The following is a 22,750-nucleotide window of genomic DNA, read 5'->3' as shown; positions in this document are numbered from 1 at the left end:
ATATATATTTATACAGTTATATATCCAAAGGTGTTCACACCCCCTCCTCACACATATATATATATATAGATTTATATACACACATATATACAGGATATCCGTGCACGCACAATTACATATATAAACACAGAAGATATATACAGTGTCACAAAAGTGCACACACACACATACTGTACATACAGATATATACAGGGTAGCACTCATGTACACGCACACGTACTGGTATATATACAAGCCCAGACACACGGGTGACACCGGAACGTTGGTGGGAAAACAGAAAAACTTCCAATGTTTGGGGGGGGGTTGCGTACAAATGTAGAATTCCGGCAGAAATCGTAAAACAAAAATTAAAATTGTAAAAGTTGCAGCCAGTGAGGAACAGACGGGTAAAGTGGGTATTAAGTTATAAGATGGTAACCGCCTTGGTGCCCATCGGATCACCGGGCACCATAGAAATGTTCTTGGAAGACCTCCTGGCTTCAGAAGTCCGACGGGTCCTTCAGCTTTACCTCGTCTTTGGGGCATCCACGATTTACCCCACCGAAGAGATGCTGTCATTACCACCCTCATATACAATCAGACACATTCCTAGAGGTGTGAGGTTATATTGCCCACATCCTGACACGCGTTCCGAGGGGGTGGAACTTCTGTTTTATCCACTCCCTGACACACCCCCCGAGGGGGTGCAAGGTGGTTATTATCTACACCCTGACACACGTTCGGAGGGGGTGGGAGGTGGTTACTAGCCACACCCTGACACACGTTCCGAGGGGGTGGGAGGTGGTTACTAGCCACACCCTGACACACGTTCTGAGGGGGTGGGAGGTCGTTTCTATCCACACCCAGGCTCACATTTTGAGGGAGAGGGAAGCTACTATTACACACGAAGACACGCTCCGGGGGGGGGGGACCCAGATCTGTCACATCCAAAACAGACGTTTAGTGAGACATCACATACAAAACTAAATAATGTCCAATAGATGTAAGGGTTATTTAACGAGCTGTCACTCCACTGGATGCCTTGGCCGCTGGCAATCTAGCTGTAGGACAAAGTTGTCACTGCAGATTGCTGGTCTTGGGTGTCTCGTTCCTGTCACGGGATGCATGTCTCCGTCAGTGAAAGTGAACTTGACGATGTCCAAGGTCTGCCTTTTTTAAAGTGTTTTGCTGTGTCACGGAATGTCTATCAGTTAAAAGCTGTCTCACTGTCACAGTGAATATATCAATTACAACGTCTCAGTGTGTCTCTTTATCAGAGAGTGTTTATAGCAGGGTATCTTTGTTCCAAGGACGCTTTGATTGAATGTCTCTTTCCCACTTGGTGTCTCCCACAGGCTGTCACAAGACATCTCCATTAGAATATCTCTTTTGGGGGATGTTGCCCAAGTAGTTAGTCCCAGGGATTGTCTCCATTCCAAGGTGTCTGTCACTTTTTTATTCTTTATCCCAGGGTGTCACTCTGTCTTTGAATGTCTCCTTGCTCCATGAAAGAACGTTTCTCTCTCGTTCTCTCAGATACCTACGATAAATGAGAAGACCCCCTGACCACTGGGCTTTAATCTCCAAAAATTACAGAGTTTTATCGGTTTCCTTCTTCAAATGACTGTAAGACAGAAAAAGAAAATCCAAGGTCAGACAAAAAAGTATATTTAAAGAATCTGGCAACATTTTATGGTATAGTATAAAAAAAGGTAAGAGATCATACTGTGGGCCGCGGGGGTACCCTGACCTGTAGAAGTCTTCCTGTCCAGGTAGCGGAACACCTTGAAGAGGATGGTGAGTCTGAAGCCAGTGCTGTTGCTCCAGGGCCAGACGTTGTAGTTCAGCCGACTGCGCATGCATGGCTTGTAGCTGGTGAGCAGCAGATAGGGGGGCTGACAGTGAGCTTGGGAGATCTCTGTATGGGGAGGCTGAGCGGGATAAAGAACGAAGAGTGAATGGAAAACCAGTCTTCAGTACCATTACCCTGTTGTACAATCTATAACTTCCATCAATCCAGGTAACTTTCGTTGTACTCCATTTGAACTCAGATATCCCTCCGATTTAATTTGGTGCCATAAAACCCAATCTCACATTTTCTTATTTTGGGGGTGCGCTAGTTCCCCTTCTAGGGATTCTTCGCCATAGTTCCAAGCTCCTGTGCCAGTCTATTAAAGGTCCCTGAGATTTTGCACCCATCTCGTTAAACATCCCAAGGATTTTCCAACCTTTCCCAATGATGACCCCAAGATTCTCAGACTAATCTGATTTTCCACCTGACTACCCCTGAGGTTCTGCACCATTCCTACTGACCATCCACTATGTTTTCCGCTCACCCACTGACATTCCCCACCTTTCAGACCTTTCTGTGATTCTTCACATCTTCCCACTGACTACCCCCAAGATCTTCTCCTATCCGTTTGATTACATTCTCTACATGTAGTCCATGTCGCCGTTTTCAATTATCACAGTACATTCACAGCATTATCTGTCATGTACCCAATCGGCCATTTTAAGGTGATCTATACTCCATAATTCCTATTTATATATGATCTCAAACTAAAATAAAAAGGCCATGTTTCATTTCATCGGGCATTAGATGCCATTACTTATACGGCTCTGCGACTTACCAAATATCTGTTGCCTTAGCACGTCACTGTCATGTAGGGGGTGAGGGATCAGAGGATTTGGTAGAGCAGCTGCAGGGTACGGGATCCGCGTAAGATGGGACCCCGATGTCAGTGGATCCATAAGGGGGTGCACACCAGCAGAGGCTGAGGTGAACAACAACGGCCAGGGTAAGGTCACTTAAACCACCGCCTCAATAAATAGCTTGTACTAAAGCGTTTTCTCCAACTCACCTGCGTGGATCGCGTCCTGTTGGTGTAAATGTAGGTGCGAGTGGATATGTGAGTGCTGGTGATGATGCGGAGTCACGTTCAACATCTGGAGTCTAGTCAAAGGATCCCCACTCAGAGCCGCCACTCTCTCCGCATGTTGACGTTCTGCAGCCAGGCGTTCTGCGTAGGACAGTTCGCCACGGCTCCCACCAGCAGTTCCAGCTCCTCCAGGAGCCCCGCCGGGTCCACCAGCAGCACCTCCAAGAGTCAATCTCTCTCTTTCCAGGGCATGTGCATGTGTATGCTGCCCGTGATGATATTGGAAGGCAGGATGCAATCCCATCTGAGGAGGGACACCTGCAGCCGAGGGAGGAGGTTGTGGCGGGGGCGGATGATGTGGTGGCGGAGGTGGGAGAGGAAGGGAGGATGGGTGAAGAGGGTCCATTTCTCCTGGTTTCACTTCATACCCAGGCTTAAGTCTCTCTCTTAGCTCACGCTCAGCCCGGGATGGGTCACCGGCAAACACGGCAGGAAGATTATAGGCTAAAAGTGGGTCTCCCAGGGGTAGATAGAAAGGGTGATGTGGGGGGTGGCCAGGTTGCGGAGCTCGTCCTGCAGGAGACAGCACATGGGGGCGCGCATACTCGCTCAGGGTGCGGAGAGCAGGAGTGTCAGGTCCCAAATAGGGTGGAACAGCAGCCACCGCCCCTGGAGGTTCAAAGTGAGGTGGGCGAGAGGGAGCCGTGGATGGGGTTGGTAAAGCTAAAGTTGGATGGTGAGGAGGCTGCTGCGGACAGAGCTGAGGGCAGTCATGAGAACGGGACTCAAGCTTCTGGAACAATAGATTGGGAGAGGGTGGAAAGAAGGCATTATTAACATTTGATATATTAACATGTTCTCCCCCTAATTCCGTGTCGTAGATCGATGTGATGCTGAGGAAGATACTGAGGAAGACCCTGGACCACCTCCCATCCCCTCGGAACTCGTTATACTCTGGGGCATCTAAGGCTTACAGATAACAGTGAGCCCTGCCGGTCACCGAAAACATGGAAAACAGGAAGATATTTAAATGCAGCAGCCATGAAAAACTGCCAACACATGCAAATATAGGTAGTCCATGGAGCTGGTCTATTCCTCAACCCACTATAGATATAATTTCTCTATTGTCTACGCCAATGGTGCCTAACCATGAGCACAAGGGAACGTATTCATCGGGTCACAACAGTAACCACACTTTACACATGTGATGAAGATCATTTTATTCAACGTTGGAGTGGAATCCATCAGAAGAAGGGACTTCTGAAGTTCCGGAAACTTCCGTTACTTTATACCTTTTTCTATGTTGACTCAATAAACGTATCAACTTTAGTCAAAGACCCCTTTTTCTCTTGGGCTAATATTTTAATTACTCTTCCAATCAGTATGTTACTCATACAATGCATGTTGTACCATTGAGACACTGTCTGTACTGAGGTCTCTCTTACCGCGTTTCGTTCCAGTTCACGCTCCCTCTCCCGCTCTCTGTCCCGTTCCTCGCGTGCTCTCTGTTCGCTCTCTCGTCTTGCCCTCTCTATCTGTTCTGTGCGTTTCTTGGAGAGCTTGGACCCTTCCAAGGGCACGAAATACAGGTCAGTTCGGCAGCAGGAGTTATACCCACGGTCTAGGTGTTTGTTGAATCTGAGGGGTAGAAAAAAAAAAGGTAAAGAAAGAGTTGTGGGGAAGAACAGTGGAAAGAATGGAGTAGGAGGTAATAATGGGTAGACTGTGGGAGAAATTAATGAAAGTTACTTTATACGTTACCAGTAAGGAAGGATCTATATAACATAGATACCGCTTTCAGGCCTCCAGTTCTTTCCATTGTCCCCTCTTGTCCTACATACCCTCCTAAACCCCACTCATCTACCTCTCCTCCCCATGATGCACACATATCCCCCCTTACCTTGCAGACTGGCTGGCGTGACTTGGTGTGTCCACAAGCTTGGGTGGAGGTGAGGGGCTGCTGGCAGGTGGGACAGGGCTTTCACCTTCTGGATCACATTCTTCTGGAGGCTCCTGCTTTATCTGCACAGGGGCTGTAGGGGCCGGTGCAACTGGTGCGGCAGGGGCAGGAGGGGCTGGAGGAGAAGTCTCTTTATATCCCTGGGCAGGAAGAGGAGGTGGCGTGGATGTCGGAAAAGATCCTGCCTTATAAGGGGGTGGGGGTCCACTTTTATAAGCAGAAGCGGGTGGTGGTGGTGCCCCCTTATAGCCTTGAAAGGGGTAGTTTGTGTAGGCTTGAGAGCTGTTGGGGTAATGACACACTGAAGGAGAAGAATGTGGCTGATAAATAGGGTGTGTGGGCTGTTGATTCTGGGTCTCTGTCTGGGAAGGGAATGCTACATTTCCCCCTGAAGAGGACGATTGGGGCAAAATGTGGGAGCTATTAGAGGGCGCTGGCGACTGCCCACTTCCATTTGCTCCCCCTGGAGCCATCTGCTGAGTGTTGTTCTGAGGAGGTGGATTTGGGGAAAGGACTCCACCTGGTAGAATTTGAGGTTGGTGGTGTCCTGTTTGTGGTGGGCCTCCAGGAGGCAAATTGCTCTGTGGAGTAGGGGAGCGCCCTCTGTTTGGCAGAATGTGGGGGTGATGTGGATTATTTGTAGGATGGCTAGGAGACTGCCCCCTGCCCGCAGATGCCCCTCCATGAGAGTGCAGGACACTACTCTGGGACCCTGGAGACTGTAAGTGCCCAGCTGTAGGGATAGGGTGTAGGGGGTGGTTATTGATGGGGGATTGGGTCCGGTTGCCACCGTGGTGGGATGCTGTAAATCCGCTGGCAAGATGTTGACCCCCACCCACTTGTCCATTTTGGGGAGGGGGTTGAGGATACTGGGGACCCCCAGCATTTCGACCGTAGTTTAGCCCACCCTGACCCCATGATGGGTGTGAGCCAGGTTGCTGCTGTCCATACTTGCCCTGTGGTGGATATGGATGAGGGTAACCAGATGGGTACTGCCCTGGGTAAGGTGGATACCTGAGGGTACAAGGGGCAGGGGGTATTGGCTGCCCAGCCTTCTCTCCCACCTGTTGTGGAATTCCAGGGGATGCATTAAGAGGCCGCAGGGCAGGTGGAGGAGGAAGGTTGTGGGACACATGAGGGTATGTTGTGGTGGAGGAAGAGCAAGTAGGTACACTGGCAGGGGCTGTGGGGGAGCCCAGTGGCCTGGGCGAACCCAGACCTGCTATGGGAGTGGTAGGTGGAGGCTTGGGCTGTGCAGGCTGTGTAGGTACTGCTTTTACTATCCCACCAGGGCTGGGGTAGAGTTGTGGAAGGTGTGAGGTTTGATACCCTCGGGCAGTTGGGGGCTCAGCTTGAGAAGTAGGCTGTGGAGCTTGAGAGGGTGCTGGCAGGATAGGGGTATCAGGAACCGGCGAGGATGGGGGCTGGGGTGAGCTGGGCCCCCTGTAAAGAGATGGGAAGGATTTGGGAGATGGGACAGAGGAGGCATCGCTCTCGCTGTCTCCGCTGTGCAGGCTCGGGGATGTGCTGCGGTTGTCCTGGTCAATATCACGTGGATCGCTTCCTCCATCCTCATTACCGCTTTGACCATCCAGACTTTCTTCATCTGGTGGTGGCCGTGTGACCTCAGGAGACTGCGGGGAAATGTAAGTACAAATTATGAGTTACATATGGAGTTATCGTTTTGAAGGAAAACATGAAGAGAGGTGGAGGAGGTAAAAATATCATCAAGAGCGTGAGGTTTCATGAATTGTAATGGCAAAAAATGGACAATAAACAACACATGTTTACAAATTAAATATATCTGATAATTACCTCCATCTTTACTTTTTTCTGGGTCTTCCCTGCTTCACTCTCGCTCTCAGAAGAGTCCTTTACTCTCTCCCGTTTAACACTCTTCGAAATAGAATCGTCCATGCGTCCCTTCTGCGATGGAAAGAACATACACGTTTTATTAATCTGCACCCAGATAATCGCTGTTTTCCCCGCTCCAGTCCCAGCTCTCCTCTTCATCGTTATCACATTTCACAACACAGTCTCTAGGCTGTTGTCCCAGTCCTTTAAATGGTCCTTCTCCCCAGGTCTGTCTTCATCCCTTTCCATCTCTACCTCATCTCCCTAATTTCACTGCTCTGTCCACATCCCTTCACACAAGTATGTGTTACTCAAGTCCGTCACCATCTTTTTATCCCAGTTAATTTACTCCCAAGCTCGATATTTTCTGCTTACTACACGTTCTTCATTTATTCTCAGTTTAGTCTTCATCAATGCTCTCCACATCTCCATCACATCATCCCTGATCATTTCTGGTCCTCACTCTAACTCTGTCTCCATTACAGTGGTCATCTTCTCCCACCATCTTTTTTTCCCCAACTCCATCATGATCTCCAGCCACATATCCATTCCTAAAACCCATCAGTTGACCCATTAGGTGCCTCATTCCAGCTTGTATACCATCCCCTTTCTGTCACCTTCTTTCCATCGACCCATGAGTTGATTGTTCCCGGCTCCTATAGCATTCCCTCCCTCTCCTGCTCTCTCATATCACCTTTCCGCTTGGTCTTGCTTTCTCGCTCTTGCTGTCACTACTGGACGTGCTGATTGCTCCAGGAGATGCCCGTCCCCGTGCCCTACGTTCCTCCCTGGGCCCCACGCTCTCCTTTCTCCTTCCGCTCCTCATGGACATCTTCCCAGGGAGACAAATGAAATGTTAATGGTGGAGACAGAAGGATCAGGCTGCCTTTGCCTAAGAAGCGCCGGTTGGTGCTATATCTCTCATAATTCATGCCGTAACATACGTGTTAATTATTAATTTACATGTCAATCATTAATTTTAAGTACCAAATAGCACTAAAGTTGTATGTTGGCTTGTTAATGAGTATATCCTGACGTTCATGAGCCAACGTGTGAATCTGAGGCTAACTTTGCCTCTGAGTGCTGGTTAGATTGTGCAACTCACACTCACTTCCTTCCATATATGAATCCAATTAACTCAGTTCTAGCAGTTAGTTTGCTTCGGATCCACTCACCGAGTCTTTGTTCTGGCGGGTTTTCATATTGTAGGGTCCACAGGCCCCATTTCCCCCGCTGGTTTCTGAGAACATAAACCTCCGGCAGACCCTTGTTGTGTTTTTTGGGGTAGAGAAAACTTGGACTGAAGATCAAATTTCCTGGTGGAATAAAAAAATAATAATTGTGCATAATTGTTCTCGATTTCCCATTTGGTTGTAGCTGGTGGAGGAGTGGGACAAGGAATGTGCACCGGGAGGCGATATTAGAAGAGGGGCATCAATGGAGGGAAGAGGGGCATCAATGGAGGAAATAGGGGCATCAACGGAGGAAAGAGGAGCATCAACGAAGGAAAGGGGGGCATCAACGAAGGAGAGGGGGGCGTCAACGGAGGAAAGAGGGGCATTAATGGAGGAAAGAGGGGCCTCAGAGGAGCAAATTTGGATTTGGGGACCAAAGAGGGACATCTGACAGGTAAGCTATGTAAGGTGGGATGTTAGCTCAAAATACGGTGACCTGGTTCCATTTGTTTAAAAAAAAAAATATGTTATAAAAATTTGTGGCAGCTATTTTGTTTGGTTGCCTTGTTTTTTATTATAGTAGTCCTGCCACCTTTTGCCACCATCTACCAATACGGTAAAATACCCCCCAAACAATTCCACCGATTGGCGATCAGAAAGCGCAGGCGGTGGGGAGTTCCAATGAATGAATTTAGTGGTTAAAAGCCGTCACGGTGACATCACGGAAAGCGGACATGCAAATCCAAGTCTTTGTGCCGGAGCACAAAAGCCAGGCTTATCCCGGGCCATCTGTAATGTTGTGGTTTGCGGGTTGTTGTGGGAAACCTGGGTGTTATATACAGCAGATTAATGTAAACCTTTATACAGCGCACCTGCGCCTATTCAACAACTCACGGTAATGGTACACGAGGGACAAACAGAATATCACACCGCGTCTGTCACCTTTTCATAAATCCAATATTTTAGAGTTTGGACATTAAATAAACTCATAGAACTTTCCTCAAGACCTGCGATGTGATTAGTCCTCCCCATTGAGTTATCCCTTGCCTTTCGTTAAAGGGACACTCAAGCCTTAAAATGCACTTTAATGTATATGATATATAGGTGGTCTCTTTAAATGTATGCCGTGCCCCCCTTGTTTCAATCAAATAGCTTCCAGCCCCACCATGTGCTCACTCAGTTACAATGTTGCCCCTGTGGAGTGTGAGTGAGCTCCTGTACCCCCCCAATGGTCAGTGATGCAGGGAGCACACGGTGGTGAGAGGTATCTGCTGGGGCTTTCTCCAGTAAGTGCCGTAATTTATAGAGCAAAGGGGTTTTCTGGGGAAGCTTGGCCGGGAAGCTGACTATTCATACACAGGTTTGCGGCACGCTATTAGCATGGAGCTGACCTATGACCTTATTCACGAGTCACTGAAACACGGCCACCATCATTGGGGTTCAACCGATACACATGGATGGGGCCCCGGCAAGCCTCGATCTGTCCCAGGCCCTCTACTCGGCCTGAGCTCCCGCAGGCTTTGGGGCCCAGATGGCCCTTTTATGGGGATTGGGACCTGGTGACTCCTTTCTGGACTGGTTGTCCCACTGCAAGCATTAGACAGGGTAGTAGTAGGAGCGGGGATGGCCATGTTTTTAGACTTCTGGCCGGTCTGTGTAATATAGAGATCTATTATCAGACTCCCGGACGGTTTGTGTAATATAGAGATCTATTATCAGTCTTATGGGCAGTCTGTGTAATATAGAGATCTATTATCAGACTCCCGGCCATTCTGTGTAATATAGAGATCTATTATCAGACTCCAGGCCGGTCTGTGTAATATAGAGATCTATTATCAGACTCCCGGCCATTCTGTGTAATATAGAGATCTATTATCAGACTCCTGGCCGGTTTGTGTAATATAGAGATCTATTATCAGACTCCAGGCCGGTCTCTGTAATATAGAGATCTATTATCAGACTCCTGGCCGGTTTGTGTAATATAGAGATCTGGCTATATGGTATTTGGTGCTCCGCCACAGATTCTGTGCCCCCTCCAGCTCTGTTAAATTAAGACTCAGCTTTGTTGGGTAAGAGAGGATTCACCTCTGATGGTCTGACACAGCGGGGAAAATCCCATGTATGTTTAAATTCCCTCACTGTACCACTTCTGCTGGGAGGCTGTTCCATGTATCTACCACCCTCTCAGCAAAGAGCCTGACCCCCAACTTACTGGTGCCCTGCACGAAAATGCAAGTTGCTACCAGTAAAAAAAATGTGCCCACATAGCCGAGACGCCATGCCAAATCATTTTGTCACCAATGAATACTGGTTCATGGCGCTGCAGACGCTGTATATTCAAAATGCTGTGTTTGACTTTATAACATGTTTACCCCTTATCTGTATTCGTAGCTTTGCCACCATCCAGCCGGACATCAAAGAGTTAACTGCAATAACACCTTTCAGGTATGTAATATAAGTAAATATAACAACCTATACTGAGCGCGTTACCTGCGCGTGGCTGCTGCAATTACCTGTAGCTTTAAATGATCTGGTCTGGTCCTGGTATTAATAATATTCTAAAGTAACCGCTATTTAATGTCAGTTGTACGCTGCTTCAGAATATGTCGGCGACATAAACTCATAGCTACAGCTGCGTGTGAGTGTTAATATTACATGTTACATGTATATAACACGGCAGACATACTGTGCATGGTATAGACATAACAAAATGCAACTACAAGATAACAAAGAAAAGCAGCCTGAGATACCCCAGAGCTGCACCCGCCGGGGCAGATACCTTTTCTACTAAGAACTACCCCGAAACACGGCATACAACCCAAATCCAGAGGAGAACCCCAAACATATGAACATAACTGATGCAAATACTGAACAGCACCCCCAAACATGAGCACCCCAAGAACGCCTCAGTGCAAATCACACAGGATCTGGATATTGAATGGCCCCCAAATAGTAAACAGGACACGTAAAATATATATATCACATGGCGAAAATATTGAGCAGCACCCATAACACATACGTCACATACCCTGAATAGCAAACAGAACCACCAAAATCTATATCACATACCCTGAATAGCAAAAAGAAACCGTAACTATATATATCACGTACCCCAAATAGTAAACAGTACCCCTAACTATATATCACATAACCCAAATAGTAAACAGCACCCCAAAATATATATCTCATAGCCAGATTAGTAAACAGAACCCCTAATATATATATCACTTACCTCGAATAGATCCTGTACATATATATTGCATACCCCAAATAGTAAACAGCAACCCTAAATATATATATATCTCATTCCCCGAATAGTAAAGCAGACCCCTAAGTATATATTACATAACCGGAATAGTAAAGAGCACCCCTAATTATATATCACTTAACCGGAATAGTAAAGAGCACCCCAGTATATATATATATTTATATATATAATAACCTGAATAGTAAACAGCACCCCTAAATATACATCACATAACCTGAATACTAACCAACACCTTTAAATATATACCACAAAGCCCCTGTAGTGAACATTAACCCTAAAATATATATCACATAACCAGAATAGTAAACAGCACCCCTAAATATATATATATCACATAACCCAAATAGTAAACACAATCTGTAAATATATATTACATAACCGGAATAGTAAAGAGCAACCCCAAAATATATATAACATAACCTGAAAACTAACCAACACCCCTAACTATATATCACATAGCCCCCATAGTGAACATCAACCCTAAAATATATACCATATAACCTGAATAGTAAACAGCGCCCCTAAATATATATCACATAACCTGAATACCAACCAACTCCCCCAAATATATATCACATAGCCCTTGTAGTGAACGTCACCCCATAAATATATATATCACATAACCCAAATAGTAAACCACACCGTTAAGTATTTATTGCGTACCCCCTGTAGTGAACAGGACCCCTAAATGTGTCAGATAAGAGAATTATTCATTGACGTTCCTTTACCATGTTACCCAAATACTTAATGGAACCCAAAACACTAAATAACTCATTTATTATATAACACCCCAAAAAATCACCCTTTTTTAGCAACACCCCAAACTGTATCTCCTAAACAGCCTAAAACAGCACCCAATATGGACACTGATACGCAGAGAGGTGTCTGAGGAGCCCCCGAAAGTGTAAAGCAACCCCAAAGCTGAGCAGAACCCCGGCAAAAATGGCACACAGACTGAAGAGCACCTCGTAAAAACAAACCAGGGCCCCCCCACATATGGACAACATGAAGCTTCAGCCCCAGCTACTGCACAGCACTCCAAACATAACCTCCATGCTGGACAACACCCCAAAAATGTACCACCAAAAAAACGCACCCCAAAACATGTCACATACCTCTTATATATAGCACCCCAAATCATAGAACATACACCTTATGAAGAGCACCCCAAAACATAGTACACCCCACATACCCCTATTATTAGCACCCCAAAAAAAGCATATATATATCAATGAGCAAAATTTCATATGTAAACCCGCATATCAAGTGGAACCCTGAAAATGTTTCATGCTCCACGATGAACACGCAGAACGGCCACAACATATGCTAAGCAGCACCACAAACACATAGCACACCCCAAAATATAGCATTCTGTATACTAAACAGCACCCCAAAAAACCTAAAACCATCCAATATACTCTTATACTGATAAGGTACCCCTAAACCCAGATATACTATAAAATACCCCTAAAATCTGTCTAACAGCCCCACATACTGTAAATACCCCTAAAAGCCATCCATCAGCCCCATTTACTATAAAATACACCCGGAATCCAACTAACAACCCCTATATACCATAAAATACCCCTAAAATCCATCTTACAGCCCCAAACCCTCCTGGTAGCTCAATAAACATCAAGGAACAGCTCGATATAGACGCGGGTCGCCCCAAAAACCATCTGTACTGTTAGTTGCCCCTAAAAAAGGTGTCACACACCCTCCTGCGCCTGACATCACTCCGGGCAGCATAGAAAGTTACCCTTCTCCCCCCCTCCAGGGGTAGTGTGACGGTACCACCCCCGACAGACTGCCAACCCTCACTACTACTTTATAACATATAGGAGTGCATGCCAATACATACCAACATTAACTCTTTATTGGAGCGCAAGCTCTTTTGGACAGGCCTAGCCCCGGCTACCTCCTATCTGTACTCCCCGGCCTCTCCTATAGAGTCACATACGTGTTGAGTGTAAGCTCCTGGGAGCAAGGAGAAGAGGTCGTCTTGGAATCTGTGTTTTTAACTCTTCGCCTCCCACTCCCCCCCCTTGTGTACTGCGCAGCTGTGCATGTTGGAGCCAGACAGATAGCCAGGCTGGGGGTGTGTGTTGCGTGTTCCCACAGGAGGGGGTGTGTGCGCGTGTACCTTTTTTGTATGTGTGTATGTTTAGTGTCTTGTGTGTGTATGAACATGTGTGTGATGTGTGTGTGTGTCACAGCGTGTGTCGGTTTCCCGGCTGCCAGCTGCCGCATGCTGTCTGCCCGTGCACATACGTGTGGCTTCACATGTATATCTCTACATACACATCAATCTCAGCTCCACAGTGTCTGGAAGGATCCAGAACCCGCCGTATCACCCACCTAACAAAGGATCCGGGGGGGGGGAAAGGGCAATTATGAGTCCTGAATTCTCCCTCTTTTTTTTTTCTTTACTTCTGCAGCGCTACAGACTCAGGCGGAGACATTCGCCATCCGGGGCCAAGCGAAGGATCGGCGCGGGAGTCGCAGCGGAGCATTGTGGTGCGGCTTCCAGTACCTGCGCTGCTGGCTTGGGCCGAGTGGAAGAGGGAGAGCGAAAGGAGCAGCCACCCAGCCGAGGAGACGGAAAAAGCTCTTTTTTTTTTCTTTCTTTCTTTCTTTCTTTTTTTTTTTCTTTTTTTTTTTAATCCGTTGTGCAGTGAAAATCCCACAAAAGACGAAATTTTTTTACCTCCTCCTCCCCCCCTCTCCGCTGTGCCCTCCCTCCCTTCTCTTGTTAGTTCCTCCCCCCCTCTCCGGTTACCTCCCTCTCTTTCTCTGCGTCTGTCTGTCTGTCTGTCTGTAGTTGGTAAGCCCTCACCCCCCCCCCTCCCTCCCTCTCAGTCTCTTCCCGTTAGGTCTGAGAGCGCAAGGGGAGGAGAGACAGAGTGGTGGCGGGGGGTCGGACAGACAGACAGACGCAGGGTTCGCTATTCCTGAAAGTTATTTTTTTCTCTTTTTTCCCCCCAGCCCCTGGTTATCTGTCTCTTTTCTCCTCCTTCTGTGAGAGGCAGAGGTGAGGAGGGGGAGACAGGCATGAGGGAGGAGAGAAGACAGAGTGACAGAGGTGTCTCGCTCTCCTCTCTCTCTCCCCCCTCGCTCAGTTTCTCCTCCCCTATCTCTCTTTCCTTTCCACATCCTCTCCTCTCCATTTTCCTCCGTCTCATTTTGTTTCTCTCCCCTCTCTCTCTTTTACCTTTTCTGCCTCATACTGCCTATCTTTCCCATTCCTCCCCTCTCCATCTCTCAGACTCTCTCCCCTCCATCTATCAGACTCTCTCCCCTCCATCTCTCAGACTCTCTCCCTTCCATCTCTCAGACTCTCTCCCCTCCATCTCTCAGACTCTCTCCCTTCCATCTCTCAGACTCTCTCCCCTGCATCTCTCAGACTCTCTCCCCTCTCCATCTCTCAGACTCTCTCCCCTCCCTCCTCTTTTCTCTCCCCCTTCTCTTCCTGTTCTCTCAGGCACAAAGGGGAAGGTTGGCTCTGTCTGCAGGGCTGGAGTGTGTTTAAGTGTCTTTACACATCTATGTCAGTGTGTGTGTGTTGCTGTATTGGTGTGTATATATGTTAGTGTGTGCGTCTGTGTAAGTGTGTGTGAGTGTTGCTGTGTTGGTGTGTATGTCAGTTAGGGTGTATGCCTGCATCAGTGTTTGTGTCAGTGTGTACATCTGCGTTAGTGTGTGTGTTGGTGTGTAGGTCTGTGTTAGTGTGTAGGTTTGCGTCTTTATTGGTGTGTACACATGTGTGTGTGATTGTATGGTGTTTACACCCGTGTCCCCACGTGTGTATTTCTGTATTGATGTGTACGACTGTGTTCATATGTGTGTTTTAATGTCTTGTATTAGTGTGAACCAGTTGCTATTGGACTGTGTGCTTACACGCCAGGGATAGCGTGTGATTGCCTGTTGTTACACGTGTGCTTATATGTATATGTTAGTGTGTGTTTGCGCTACTGTGTGTCTAGTTTTGTATCAGTTCATGAATGTAACTGTACCGGTGTTTGTGTTAATACATATGTATCAGTTTGTGAATATATTGTATCAGTTTGTCGGTTTGTATCAGTGTGTGTATTTGTTTGTAGGTGTACCCTGTGCTGAGTGTTAGTGTGTGCGTCAGTACGAGTTTGAACATTTCTAGTGATCCAAACTCAGAGCGTATCGACAACTAGAAGAACGTAAACGCAATCGGAAACCTAAAGCCAGTGAGAAAAAATCTAATTCAATAAAAATGGAAATGGCCGCTGCAGAAAATCGCCGCGCCGGGGTCCGTCCAGCCTGCAGAGCGTAGAGACGCAGCCGAGCGGCCCCAACCCAACCGCTAAAGGCCGCGCTTCGCTTAGAACATAAGGGATGGCCCACTGACCCGCTCCCACAATACACCCTACTGTTCAAAAGTTTGGGGTCACTTAGAAATGTCCTTGTTTTTTAAAGAAAACCCAGTTTTGTCCCTTTATCACTCCCATCACTCCTGTGTCCCAATGACCCTTTATCACTCCCATCACTCCTGTGTTCCAATGGCCCTTTATCACTCCTGTGTTCCAATGGCCCTTTATCACTCCTGTGTTCCAATGGCACGTTGTGTCCGCTGATCCAAGTTTAAGTTTAAAATCTTTAGTGAATAGACCCCCGCTCCATTTGCCAAACACAGATCAAATAACACAGGGACAGGGAAAGGGGCAATTGGATACGTGGATGGGGAGTCTGCAGAATGTAAGGGGGCAACATGAAAATTTAAGTGGGGCACAGCTTTATCCATTGAAGTGCATATGATGGGCAGAGTGAGTCAGCAGCCCCCGGTCTATGTACTTCTCAGGGTCCCACTTTGGGTCACTCATGTGTCCAATAACCACTGAGGTTGAGATGATTGGATCGGGAGAGAAGGGGCACTTAGATGGGGGGGGGACTAGGAAAATGTCCCCATGAAGGGACTTGATCGGAACCCATTGGCAATAATGGAGGCCGTGACAGTGAAGAACATTTTGTTTGCTTCACTGATCAGTGGGGAAATAATTAGGCAGCTGCCCCTTTAATGCAGACGGCCAGAAACGAGCTGCCTGTTAACGAAGGCTTAATTACAAAAGAAACATAGATTTTTGCTGCTGGGGTCTCACATCCGGCAGCAAATAAACTCATAGAATTTGATCGCAGCGGATTGAATACTAATCCAGCAAAAAGTCCACCGTACGAGGCGTGATCAGGAACGCAGAAAAGCAACAGATAAATCGGGGTGTCAGGCATCAGGTAGGCGTAGAGAACACGGTACACGGAGCAGAAACACGCATGTATCTCTACACGGTTCTGTTTATCCGCAGCCCTTGACGGATTCCATTAAAAGGCAGCCGGGGGCATCATTCTTCCGACTCAATAACGGGGTCTACGCCTGATTTGGACCCGGAGAGCCTGCAGTACATGCGTGTGTTCAGCAGGGGGCAGTCCTGCATCATTAAAAGATCTTTCATCGTCAGAAATGTTATTTTCTTTTTGCCTGCGATGGGGAACGGTTAATCTCGCCACGCCTTGTACGAGCCAAACGGAGCCATTCCTAGCCCGCTCCCCCACTGCCCTCGCAACAAAGTACTCCCCTATTATTATTTATTGTTTTATATAGCGCCATCAAATTCCGTAGCACTGTACGATGGGTATACTCTATCTTTACGTTCTTTCCGTGGACTGAAGGTTTTTACTCCACTAAACGCGCGGCTTTTGCCCTCCCCACTCAATATTCAAGAGAAACCTCGAAAGCCACTTCTTTCTCTATACCCCGTCCCCTCTAGATTGTAAGGCGGCATTAAAAAGGGTTGGGGGTCTTATCAGACGAGGGACCGATCCTGCCGCTCACATCTCTCTCTCTTTGTGGTTCGGTGGACAGTCATATGGTGTAGTTGCCGGCAGTGGCCTAACAGCTGAGATGGCCAAACTAATGCCAATACTTTAAAGCTTGTCTGGGGCATAGAGATGGCATCTTCACATACGAAAAGGTCTCTACGTATAAAGTGCTGCCCCTGCTGTATGTGAGTTGCACGCCAGCGATTGATGCGGCTTTGTGAGTTTTTACACCCCACATGCTGCAGGGGGCAGCACACGCACGGGCAACAACGTGTGACATGTATGCGAGTCCTGGAAAAATGGCCGACCGCGATCATGCTGTATTAAACATTTTCTGTCTGTACCTTTAATTGGTATCCCGGGGCGATAGGAAATAGCCGAGGATCCATATAATGCGCATTTATAATTCATACAAATCATCAATTCATTTGGAGGACAGAAAAGTCACTGCATGAAAACAGTTTCAACAATTGGGACTCCATCTGTGTTAAAGAAGTTACCGTATATATCTCCAAACATGTATGTGCTTCCATAGACACATACAGAGATATACCGTATATATATATATCTATATATATACATGAGACACAGCTTAGCGGCTCACAATGAAAACAGCCAGACTCCAAGGGTGCAAAAAGCAGATACATCTCTTTAATTAACATTAACCCCTTCTGTAAATGTCCTGGACGCTGTATTAACCCCTGCCGCTCATGGAAATGGTTGTCTTAGTTCATCTCAAGAACAGGAATGGATTAACCCCACTTATGCCAGAGCCCATCAGAATAGCACTCTGTGTAGGGGGTCATGTGGTAATGCATTTTTTGGAGGATTGTCCCTATTCCAGAGTCCAGCTTCATTCATTTGATGATTCAGCCATCTATAAGAGAAATCATAGTGTTAATACACTTCTACTGAATGATACATCAAAATAATCAGCCCCCTTTCCTCGCGTATGCTCGGTGTCCTTTATGCCCACGCTCCCCACTAACCCCTTCCTCCAGCCTCATCCTCTGCGTCTCCGCAGCCTCCGTTCTTTCCTCGTCCTCAAAGAAATCTTTATCGAGCCGCTGCAGATGAGGCAGAGTGATGAGGGTCTCCATGCGATAGCCCTCTTCTTCCTCGCAGGGGTTCTCCCGCAAGACGAGCGCTCGGAGCATCGGCAAACACTTGAGTTTGTGTGTCTCCTGTAGAGTGGCCAACAGATTGCCCCTGAATGAGGACAGAAGTTTAATGTTTGGAAGAGGACACATTATCCATCCCAAAATAACACCGGCATACATTTAACCCCACATTCCCTGTCTCTGGCTCTTTTTGGGCATTTTAAAAATGTGCTCATTTTTCAACTGGTGCAGAAATTGGTATAATTATTCAAGATGGAAGAGGAAGATACTTTCTTGACCTAGAAGCTGCAGCCCTGTTTCTGCAGCTTGAAGCTGCCAATCAGTGAAGGGATAACGATGCTATTAAAATCACGGGAGTCTGAACAGACCCCCAGCTACAGTGTTCCCTGAGCCGGTGCTGGAGCTAACCAGAGGTAAGTATATAATGTTCATGGAGATGATTTCTGCCAAACACATCTCCTGCCCAGTATTTAGTTGGGGGGTGAATAAAGGGCCAAATTCATTTTGGGGGATACAGCAGAATTTGCCCGTGCTTTTGCAAAAGGAACATCATGAACATTTAAAGGGACCATGCAGATGAAGCGTCCCTTTAAACATGTATATGTATAGTCACATGGCCAAGAACCATAATCTTTACAGCAGGAAAAACCAGCAGACTAAACGGGCCGAATGGGTCTGATCTGCCGTTTCTATGAATGTACACGTACCTGAGATTAAGGTATTGTAAGGCCTTCATTTTCTCAGAAAATCCATCCAGAGTCTCCAGCTGGTTGTCTCTCAGGTGGAGGCTGGTTAAATTTACAAGAGATTCCAGCCCCTCTAACGTCTTTATATTATTCTGAGCCTGGAAGACAAGACACATTGTCATGATCTGAGTGAAAACCTACACCTGGCCTTCATTCATACACCTACACAATCCCAGCCTTCAATGTTTAATCACACACAAAAATACACAAACCCTTCATTCACACACACACAGCTTCCATTCACTTGCACGGGTCAAGTGCTCACCAGATAAAGTTCTTTTAGGTTGGAGAGGTTCAGCCCAGCCGTGCTTGCGATCTGATTCCCGCGTAGCTCCAAGGTGTGCAGGCTACAGAGTTTGCTGCAATCCAGATCCTCCAGACTAGACAGTTTATTACCTGCACAACATGAAAGCAGAGGGGAGACAGCACTAAACAAATAGGAAGAAATATCATCAGCAGGACAGTAAGTAAACACAGTGAGTGAATGAATGAAGATGAGCGATGAGAGGAATCAATAGGAAGAATATTATTATCGGGATGATAGGAGGAAAATATAGAGGTATTAGTATTACAGACTGTAGGGAAAGCCAATGAGGCTGATTTACTAAACTGTGAGTTGAAAGTGAGATCAATTTAAAGGTAATGATGAATTATGAAGCCAAAACTCCAATGAGATGTTGGCCTTACAGCAGCCCTCAGACTCAGCTTAAATCTACACTGACCTATCAGATTGAGTGATTCAAGACGAGGGAGAGCCAGTCCCTGAAGGGTCTGAATGCGGTTCTGCGCCAGGCTGACTATTTGTAGATAAGGAAGCTCTCCCAACCCTTTCATGCTGAGCAGCCGGTTCTGATCCACTCGCAAGCTCAGCAGATGAGTCAAAGCCCCAAGGGGAGAGAGGTCATGCAAGGCGTTCTGGGAAAGGTCCACATAGCGCAAGTGTATAAAGGACTGCAAAACTGAGATATCTGTAAGTTCCCTGCAAAAAAAATAAGAGACTAAAACATACGTATATAAACAGTGTATGTATAATATATATATATATCTATAATGCAATATATGCTGCAGTTGATGTGAAGTGTGAGTGAAGGTTATTGGGTAAGATGGAGCAGTGGTGAGCGTGTTGTTTTGTGGCTGTGATTAGTGGGTGATGGGTTACTGTGGGTAACATGCAGTGGGTACTGTGAACGATCAGACTGAAATATGAATCGCTGATCTCTGATTTATCAACACAGATACATACTTGTCTTTCAGTTCCAGTCTGACAAACGCGTGAGCCAGTCCATTCCCTGTCTTACAGAGCAGCGACAGCCCTTCCTTCAGCATCTCCTCGGTGAGGGGAACATGGGGAGGCTGCCGGCAGGACCGAAAGGGGAAAATCAGGTTACAAAGCTACGGCAATCCAAAAAAACCCTACTAATCATAGAACTATAAGAGCGCACCCCAAAAACTACCCCAAAACTCATAGCCATCAGACAGAATTGTGTTGAGTGCCCCCATCTGGAACATTAAACATTTGATCTGAAAACACTTTACATATAGCATCACCTGGTTCTCATATGACCCTTCCCTATAATGCCCCCATATTGTTTGTGACCCCCAATAACTGTATCGATTTCTCTACATCTCGTACCATTCATCAATTAACCCCACCAAGGGTAGGCAGCCACAGACTTGTAGATGCCCCATAAGCACCAGTGACTTCCACAATCTTTCACAGGACACGTTCCTTGGTAATCCCTTTTCTTACCTCCTCTTCTTTTTCTGGCTCCTCGGCCTCCTCCCCCTCCTTCTCTCCCTCCTCATCTTCATCTTCCTCCTCATCACCCCGTGCTATGTCTGGGGTGGTCTCCTCCAGCTGCTGCTCAGACTCCTGCTCCTCATCCTGAACTTCATCCTCAACGTCCGACATTCCCTAGAGTGGAAAAAGAACGATATGGATGGATGGCAAATAGGCTCTTGGTGAGGGTTAGAGAAGGAGAGTGCAAGCTCATGGGACAAAAAGCCCCGGCATGTAAGGATTACAGGAAAAAGAATTAGAGAGTAGTTGGGGGAGAGAGTGCAGGTGTTACTGGTAAATTGTTCCGAGTGCACCAATCACAGAGCAGATGGAGGAGAATTATGGGGCAAATAAAGGAAAAAGTGCATGAATTACGGGGCAGATGATCGAAAGAGTAACTGTATTGTATCTACATGGTAGATGGTGGAGAGAGTGCTTATGGGGCAGATTACATAAGGAATGCATGAATTAGATAGCAGGCGAAGGAGAGTTATGGGGCAGATGATGGAAAGAGTACCTGTGTTAGAATGGGGCATGAATTACAGAGCAGATGGAGGAGAGACTACAAAGGTCACGGGGTAGATGAAGGAAAGAAAGAGTGCAGATGTTACTGGACAGATGGAGAGACAGCAGAAGTTATGGTGGAGAGGATCAAAAAGTGCAAGTATTAAAGGACAAATAGAAGGCATAGCACAAAATAGACAGTGTGGAGAGTATTTGGGCACAAGGATGGAGGGGTGCCTTGGTAGTGGAGTCAGAGGTGGATAGAGTAATAGGGGTACGAGGCACATACTGAGACAGGGGAAATGTGAAGAAAGTGCTAGGATTATGGGGTAAGTGAAGAAGAGTGCAGGGGCCACATCCTGGAGGGTGACAGCAGATGAATGGGGGAGCGCATGCGTTGAAGTATTTACAGGATTCTATTATATAATATTACTGTGGCGATTAAATGGTTATTTTAAGAAGTAGTTTAAAAGATGCGGTCAGACTTACCCTGTTCTGCTAGTCAGCCAGTTTCTATGGTAACTCCTTTTACCGGAGGTTATGAAAAGCGTCCTTGTTACCACGGAGACAAACCGGAAGTTTTCCTAGAATGCGGTCGCATGGCGCTCGGAAGGCGGAAAGGGGCTTGCTTCTAAGGTGACGCCGCCAAGGCGATAGGACGCCATATTATTGGTGGGGGGGAATAAACATACACAGGCCTGGTCGCCCAAACCGTGCATGTTTATCGTTCCCAGCACGTGACCAATCACATAGTTTCTGGGGTTACCAATAAACTGGTAGTTAATACAAGGGTTAATGTCTAATATTGTTTATATATTATATATAGTATATTTCTCACACATAGAGCCATAACCTGTGAAACCATCTGTTCAGCTGTTAGAGGAACGTTATTTTGTCTCTCATTGATTGAAATGCCCAAGGAGGGGCACTTTTTAGGGGGTGTGGTTAAAGGTGTGGCTGGGGTGGGGCATTACAAAATTGTTAATGTCTCTCCTATTGCTGTTTATTTAAGGCTTTTATAACAATAGCTTATAAAGACTCAAATGCTCATTGGTTATTTAGTCTAGATACCTCATTTAAATCTTTATCTATTTGTTTTATGGTTGCCTTTGATCCGCATCACATAAAAAGCCTGTTTCTTCCCTAATAAAACATGCATTTTGTTAACCTCCTTTAACCTCTTCTCAACCGGTTTCTGGTGGGATAGAAGACTTCTGCAGGCTGTATCATTAATTCGCTACAGCAGCGAAGCTCTATCAGACCCTGGAAGAGGGACAGCCGCTGACGATGGCGGCCAGGGTTTAACCCTTGCATCCTGGATACAATAAAAGAAGACTAGAAATGATGAAAACGTCATAAAATGCCCCAGTTAGGAGATAATCAACTTAAAGTTTATTTAACTTCATTTCCAGTGAAATACAGAAGAAAAAAATATTACTATTAGTAAATCCAAACAAGTCGAGTTACCACCGAGTGGGTATATGACTCAATATATAAGCAAAAGTGAGTTAATGCCCCTAAATATCCCACCATGTCAGCACCCTGGAATGTGCATGATGTATTATAGTAAATTGACTAAACATTAATAGTGAACATTAATAACATATTATTTTTCCTGATACAGTCCCTTTAATAACGAG

At 46.4% G+C, this 22,750-nt stretch overlaps 2 protein-coding genes across 3 annotated transcripts; both read right to left on the bottom strand.

Moving 5' to 3' along the window:
• Window positions 1–1,143: 1,143 nt before the first annotated feature.
• ATN1 (atrophin 1) lies at window positions 1,144–7,976 on the bottom strand. 2 transcript variants are annotated; one of them, XM_053450216.1, is made up of 9 exons: window positions 7,848–7,976; window positions 7,367–7,504; window positions 6,634–6,744; window positions 4,759–6,452; window positions 4,304–4,496; window positions 2,841–3,651; window positions 2,610–2,753; window positions 1,706–1,910; window positions 1,144–1,603 (listed from the first exon to the last, which is right to left on the bottom strand). In XM_053450216.1, the coding sequence occupies exons 1-9, from the start codon at window positions 7,920–7,922 to the stop codon at window positions 1,570–1,572; spliced, it is 3,405 nt and encodes a 1,134-aa protein (XP_053306191.1). In that variant the 5' UTR covers window positions 7,923–7,976; the 3' UTR covers window positions 1,144–1,569. The 2 variants fall into 2 exon arrangements, with proteins under 2 accessions (XP_053306191.1, XP_053306192.1); XM_053450217.1 differs by having other exon boundaries at window positions 1,730–1,910.
• Window positions 7,977–17,588: 9,612 nt separating this feature from the next.
• LRRC23 (leucine rich repeat containing 23) lies at window positions 17,589–21,682 on the bottom strand. The gene is made up of 8 exons (XM_053450230.1): window positions 21,600–21,682; window positions 20,577–20,741; window positions 20,070–20,179; window positions 19,549–19,805; window positions 19,092–19,222; window positions 18,788–18,924; window positions 17,949–18,168; window positions 17,589–17,836 (listed from the first exon to the last, which is right to left on the bottom strand). Exons 2-8 carry the CDS (start codon window positions 20,736–20,738, stop codon window positions 17,813–17,815), a joined length of 1,041 nt encoding a protein of 346 aa, XP_053306205.1. The 5' UTR covers window positions 20,739–20,741; window positions 21,600–21,682; the 3' UTR covers window positions 17,589–17,812.
• Window positions 21,683–22,750: the final 1,068 nt, after the last annotated feature.

This window comes from Spea bombifrons, chromosome 11, assembly GCF_027358695.1.
Source record: "Spea bombifrons isolate aSpeBom1 chromosome 11, aSpeBom1.2.pri, whole genome shotgun sequence".
NCBI classification, from domain to species: Eukaryota; Metazoa; Chordata; class Amphibia; order Anura; family Pelobatidae; genus Spea; species Spea bombifrons.
Note: the sequence above shows the minus strand (reverse complement) of the source record. Positions and strands in the feature narration are given on the sequence as shown.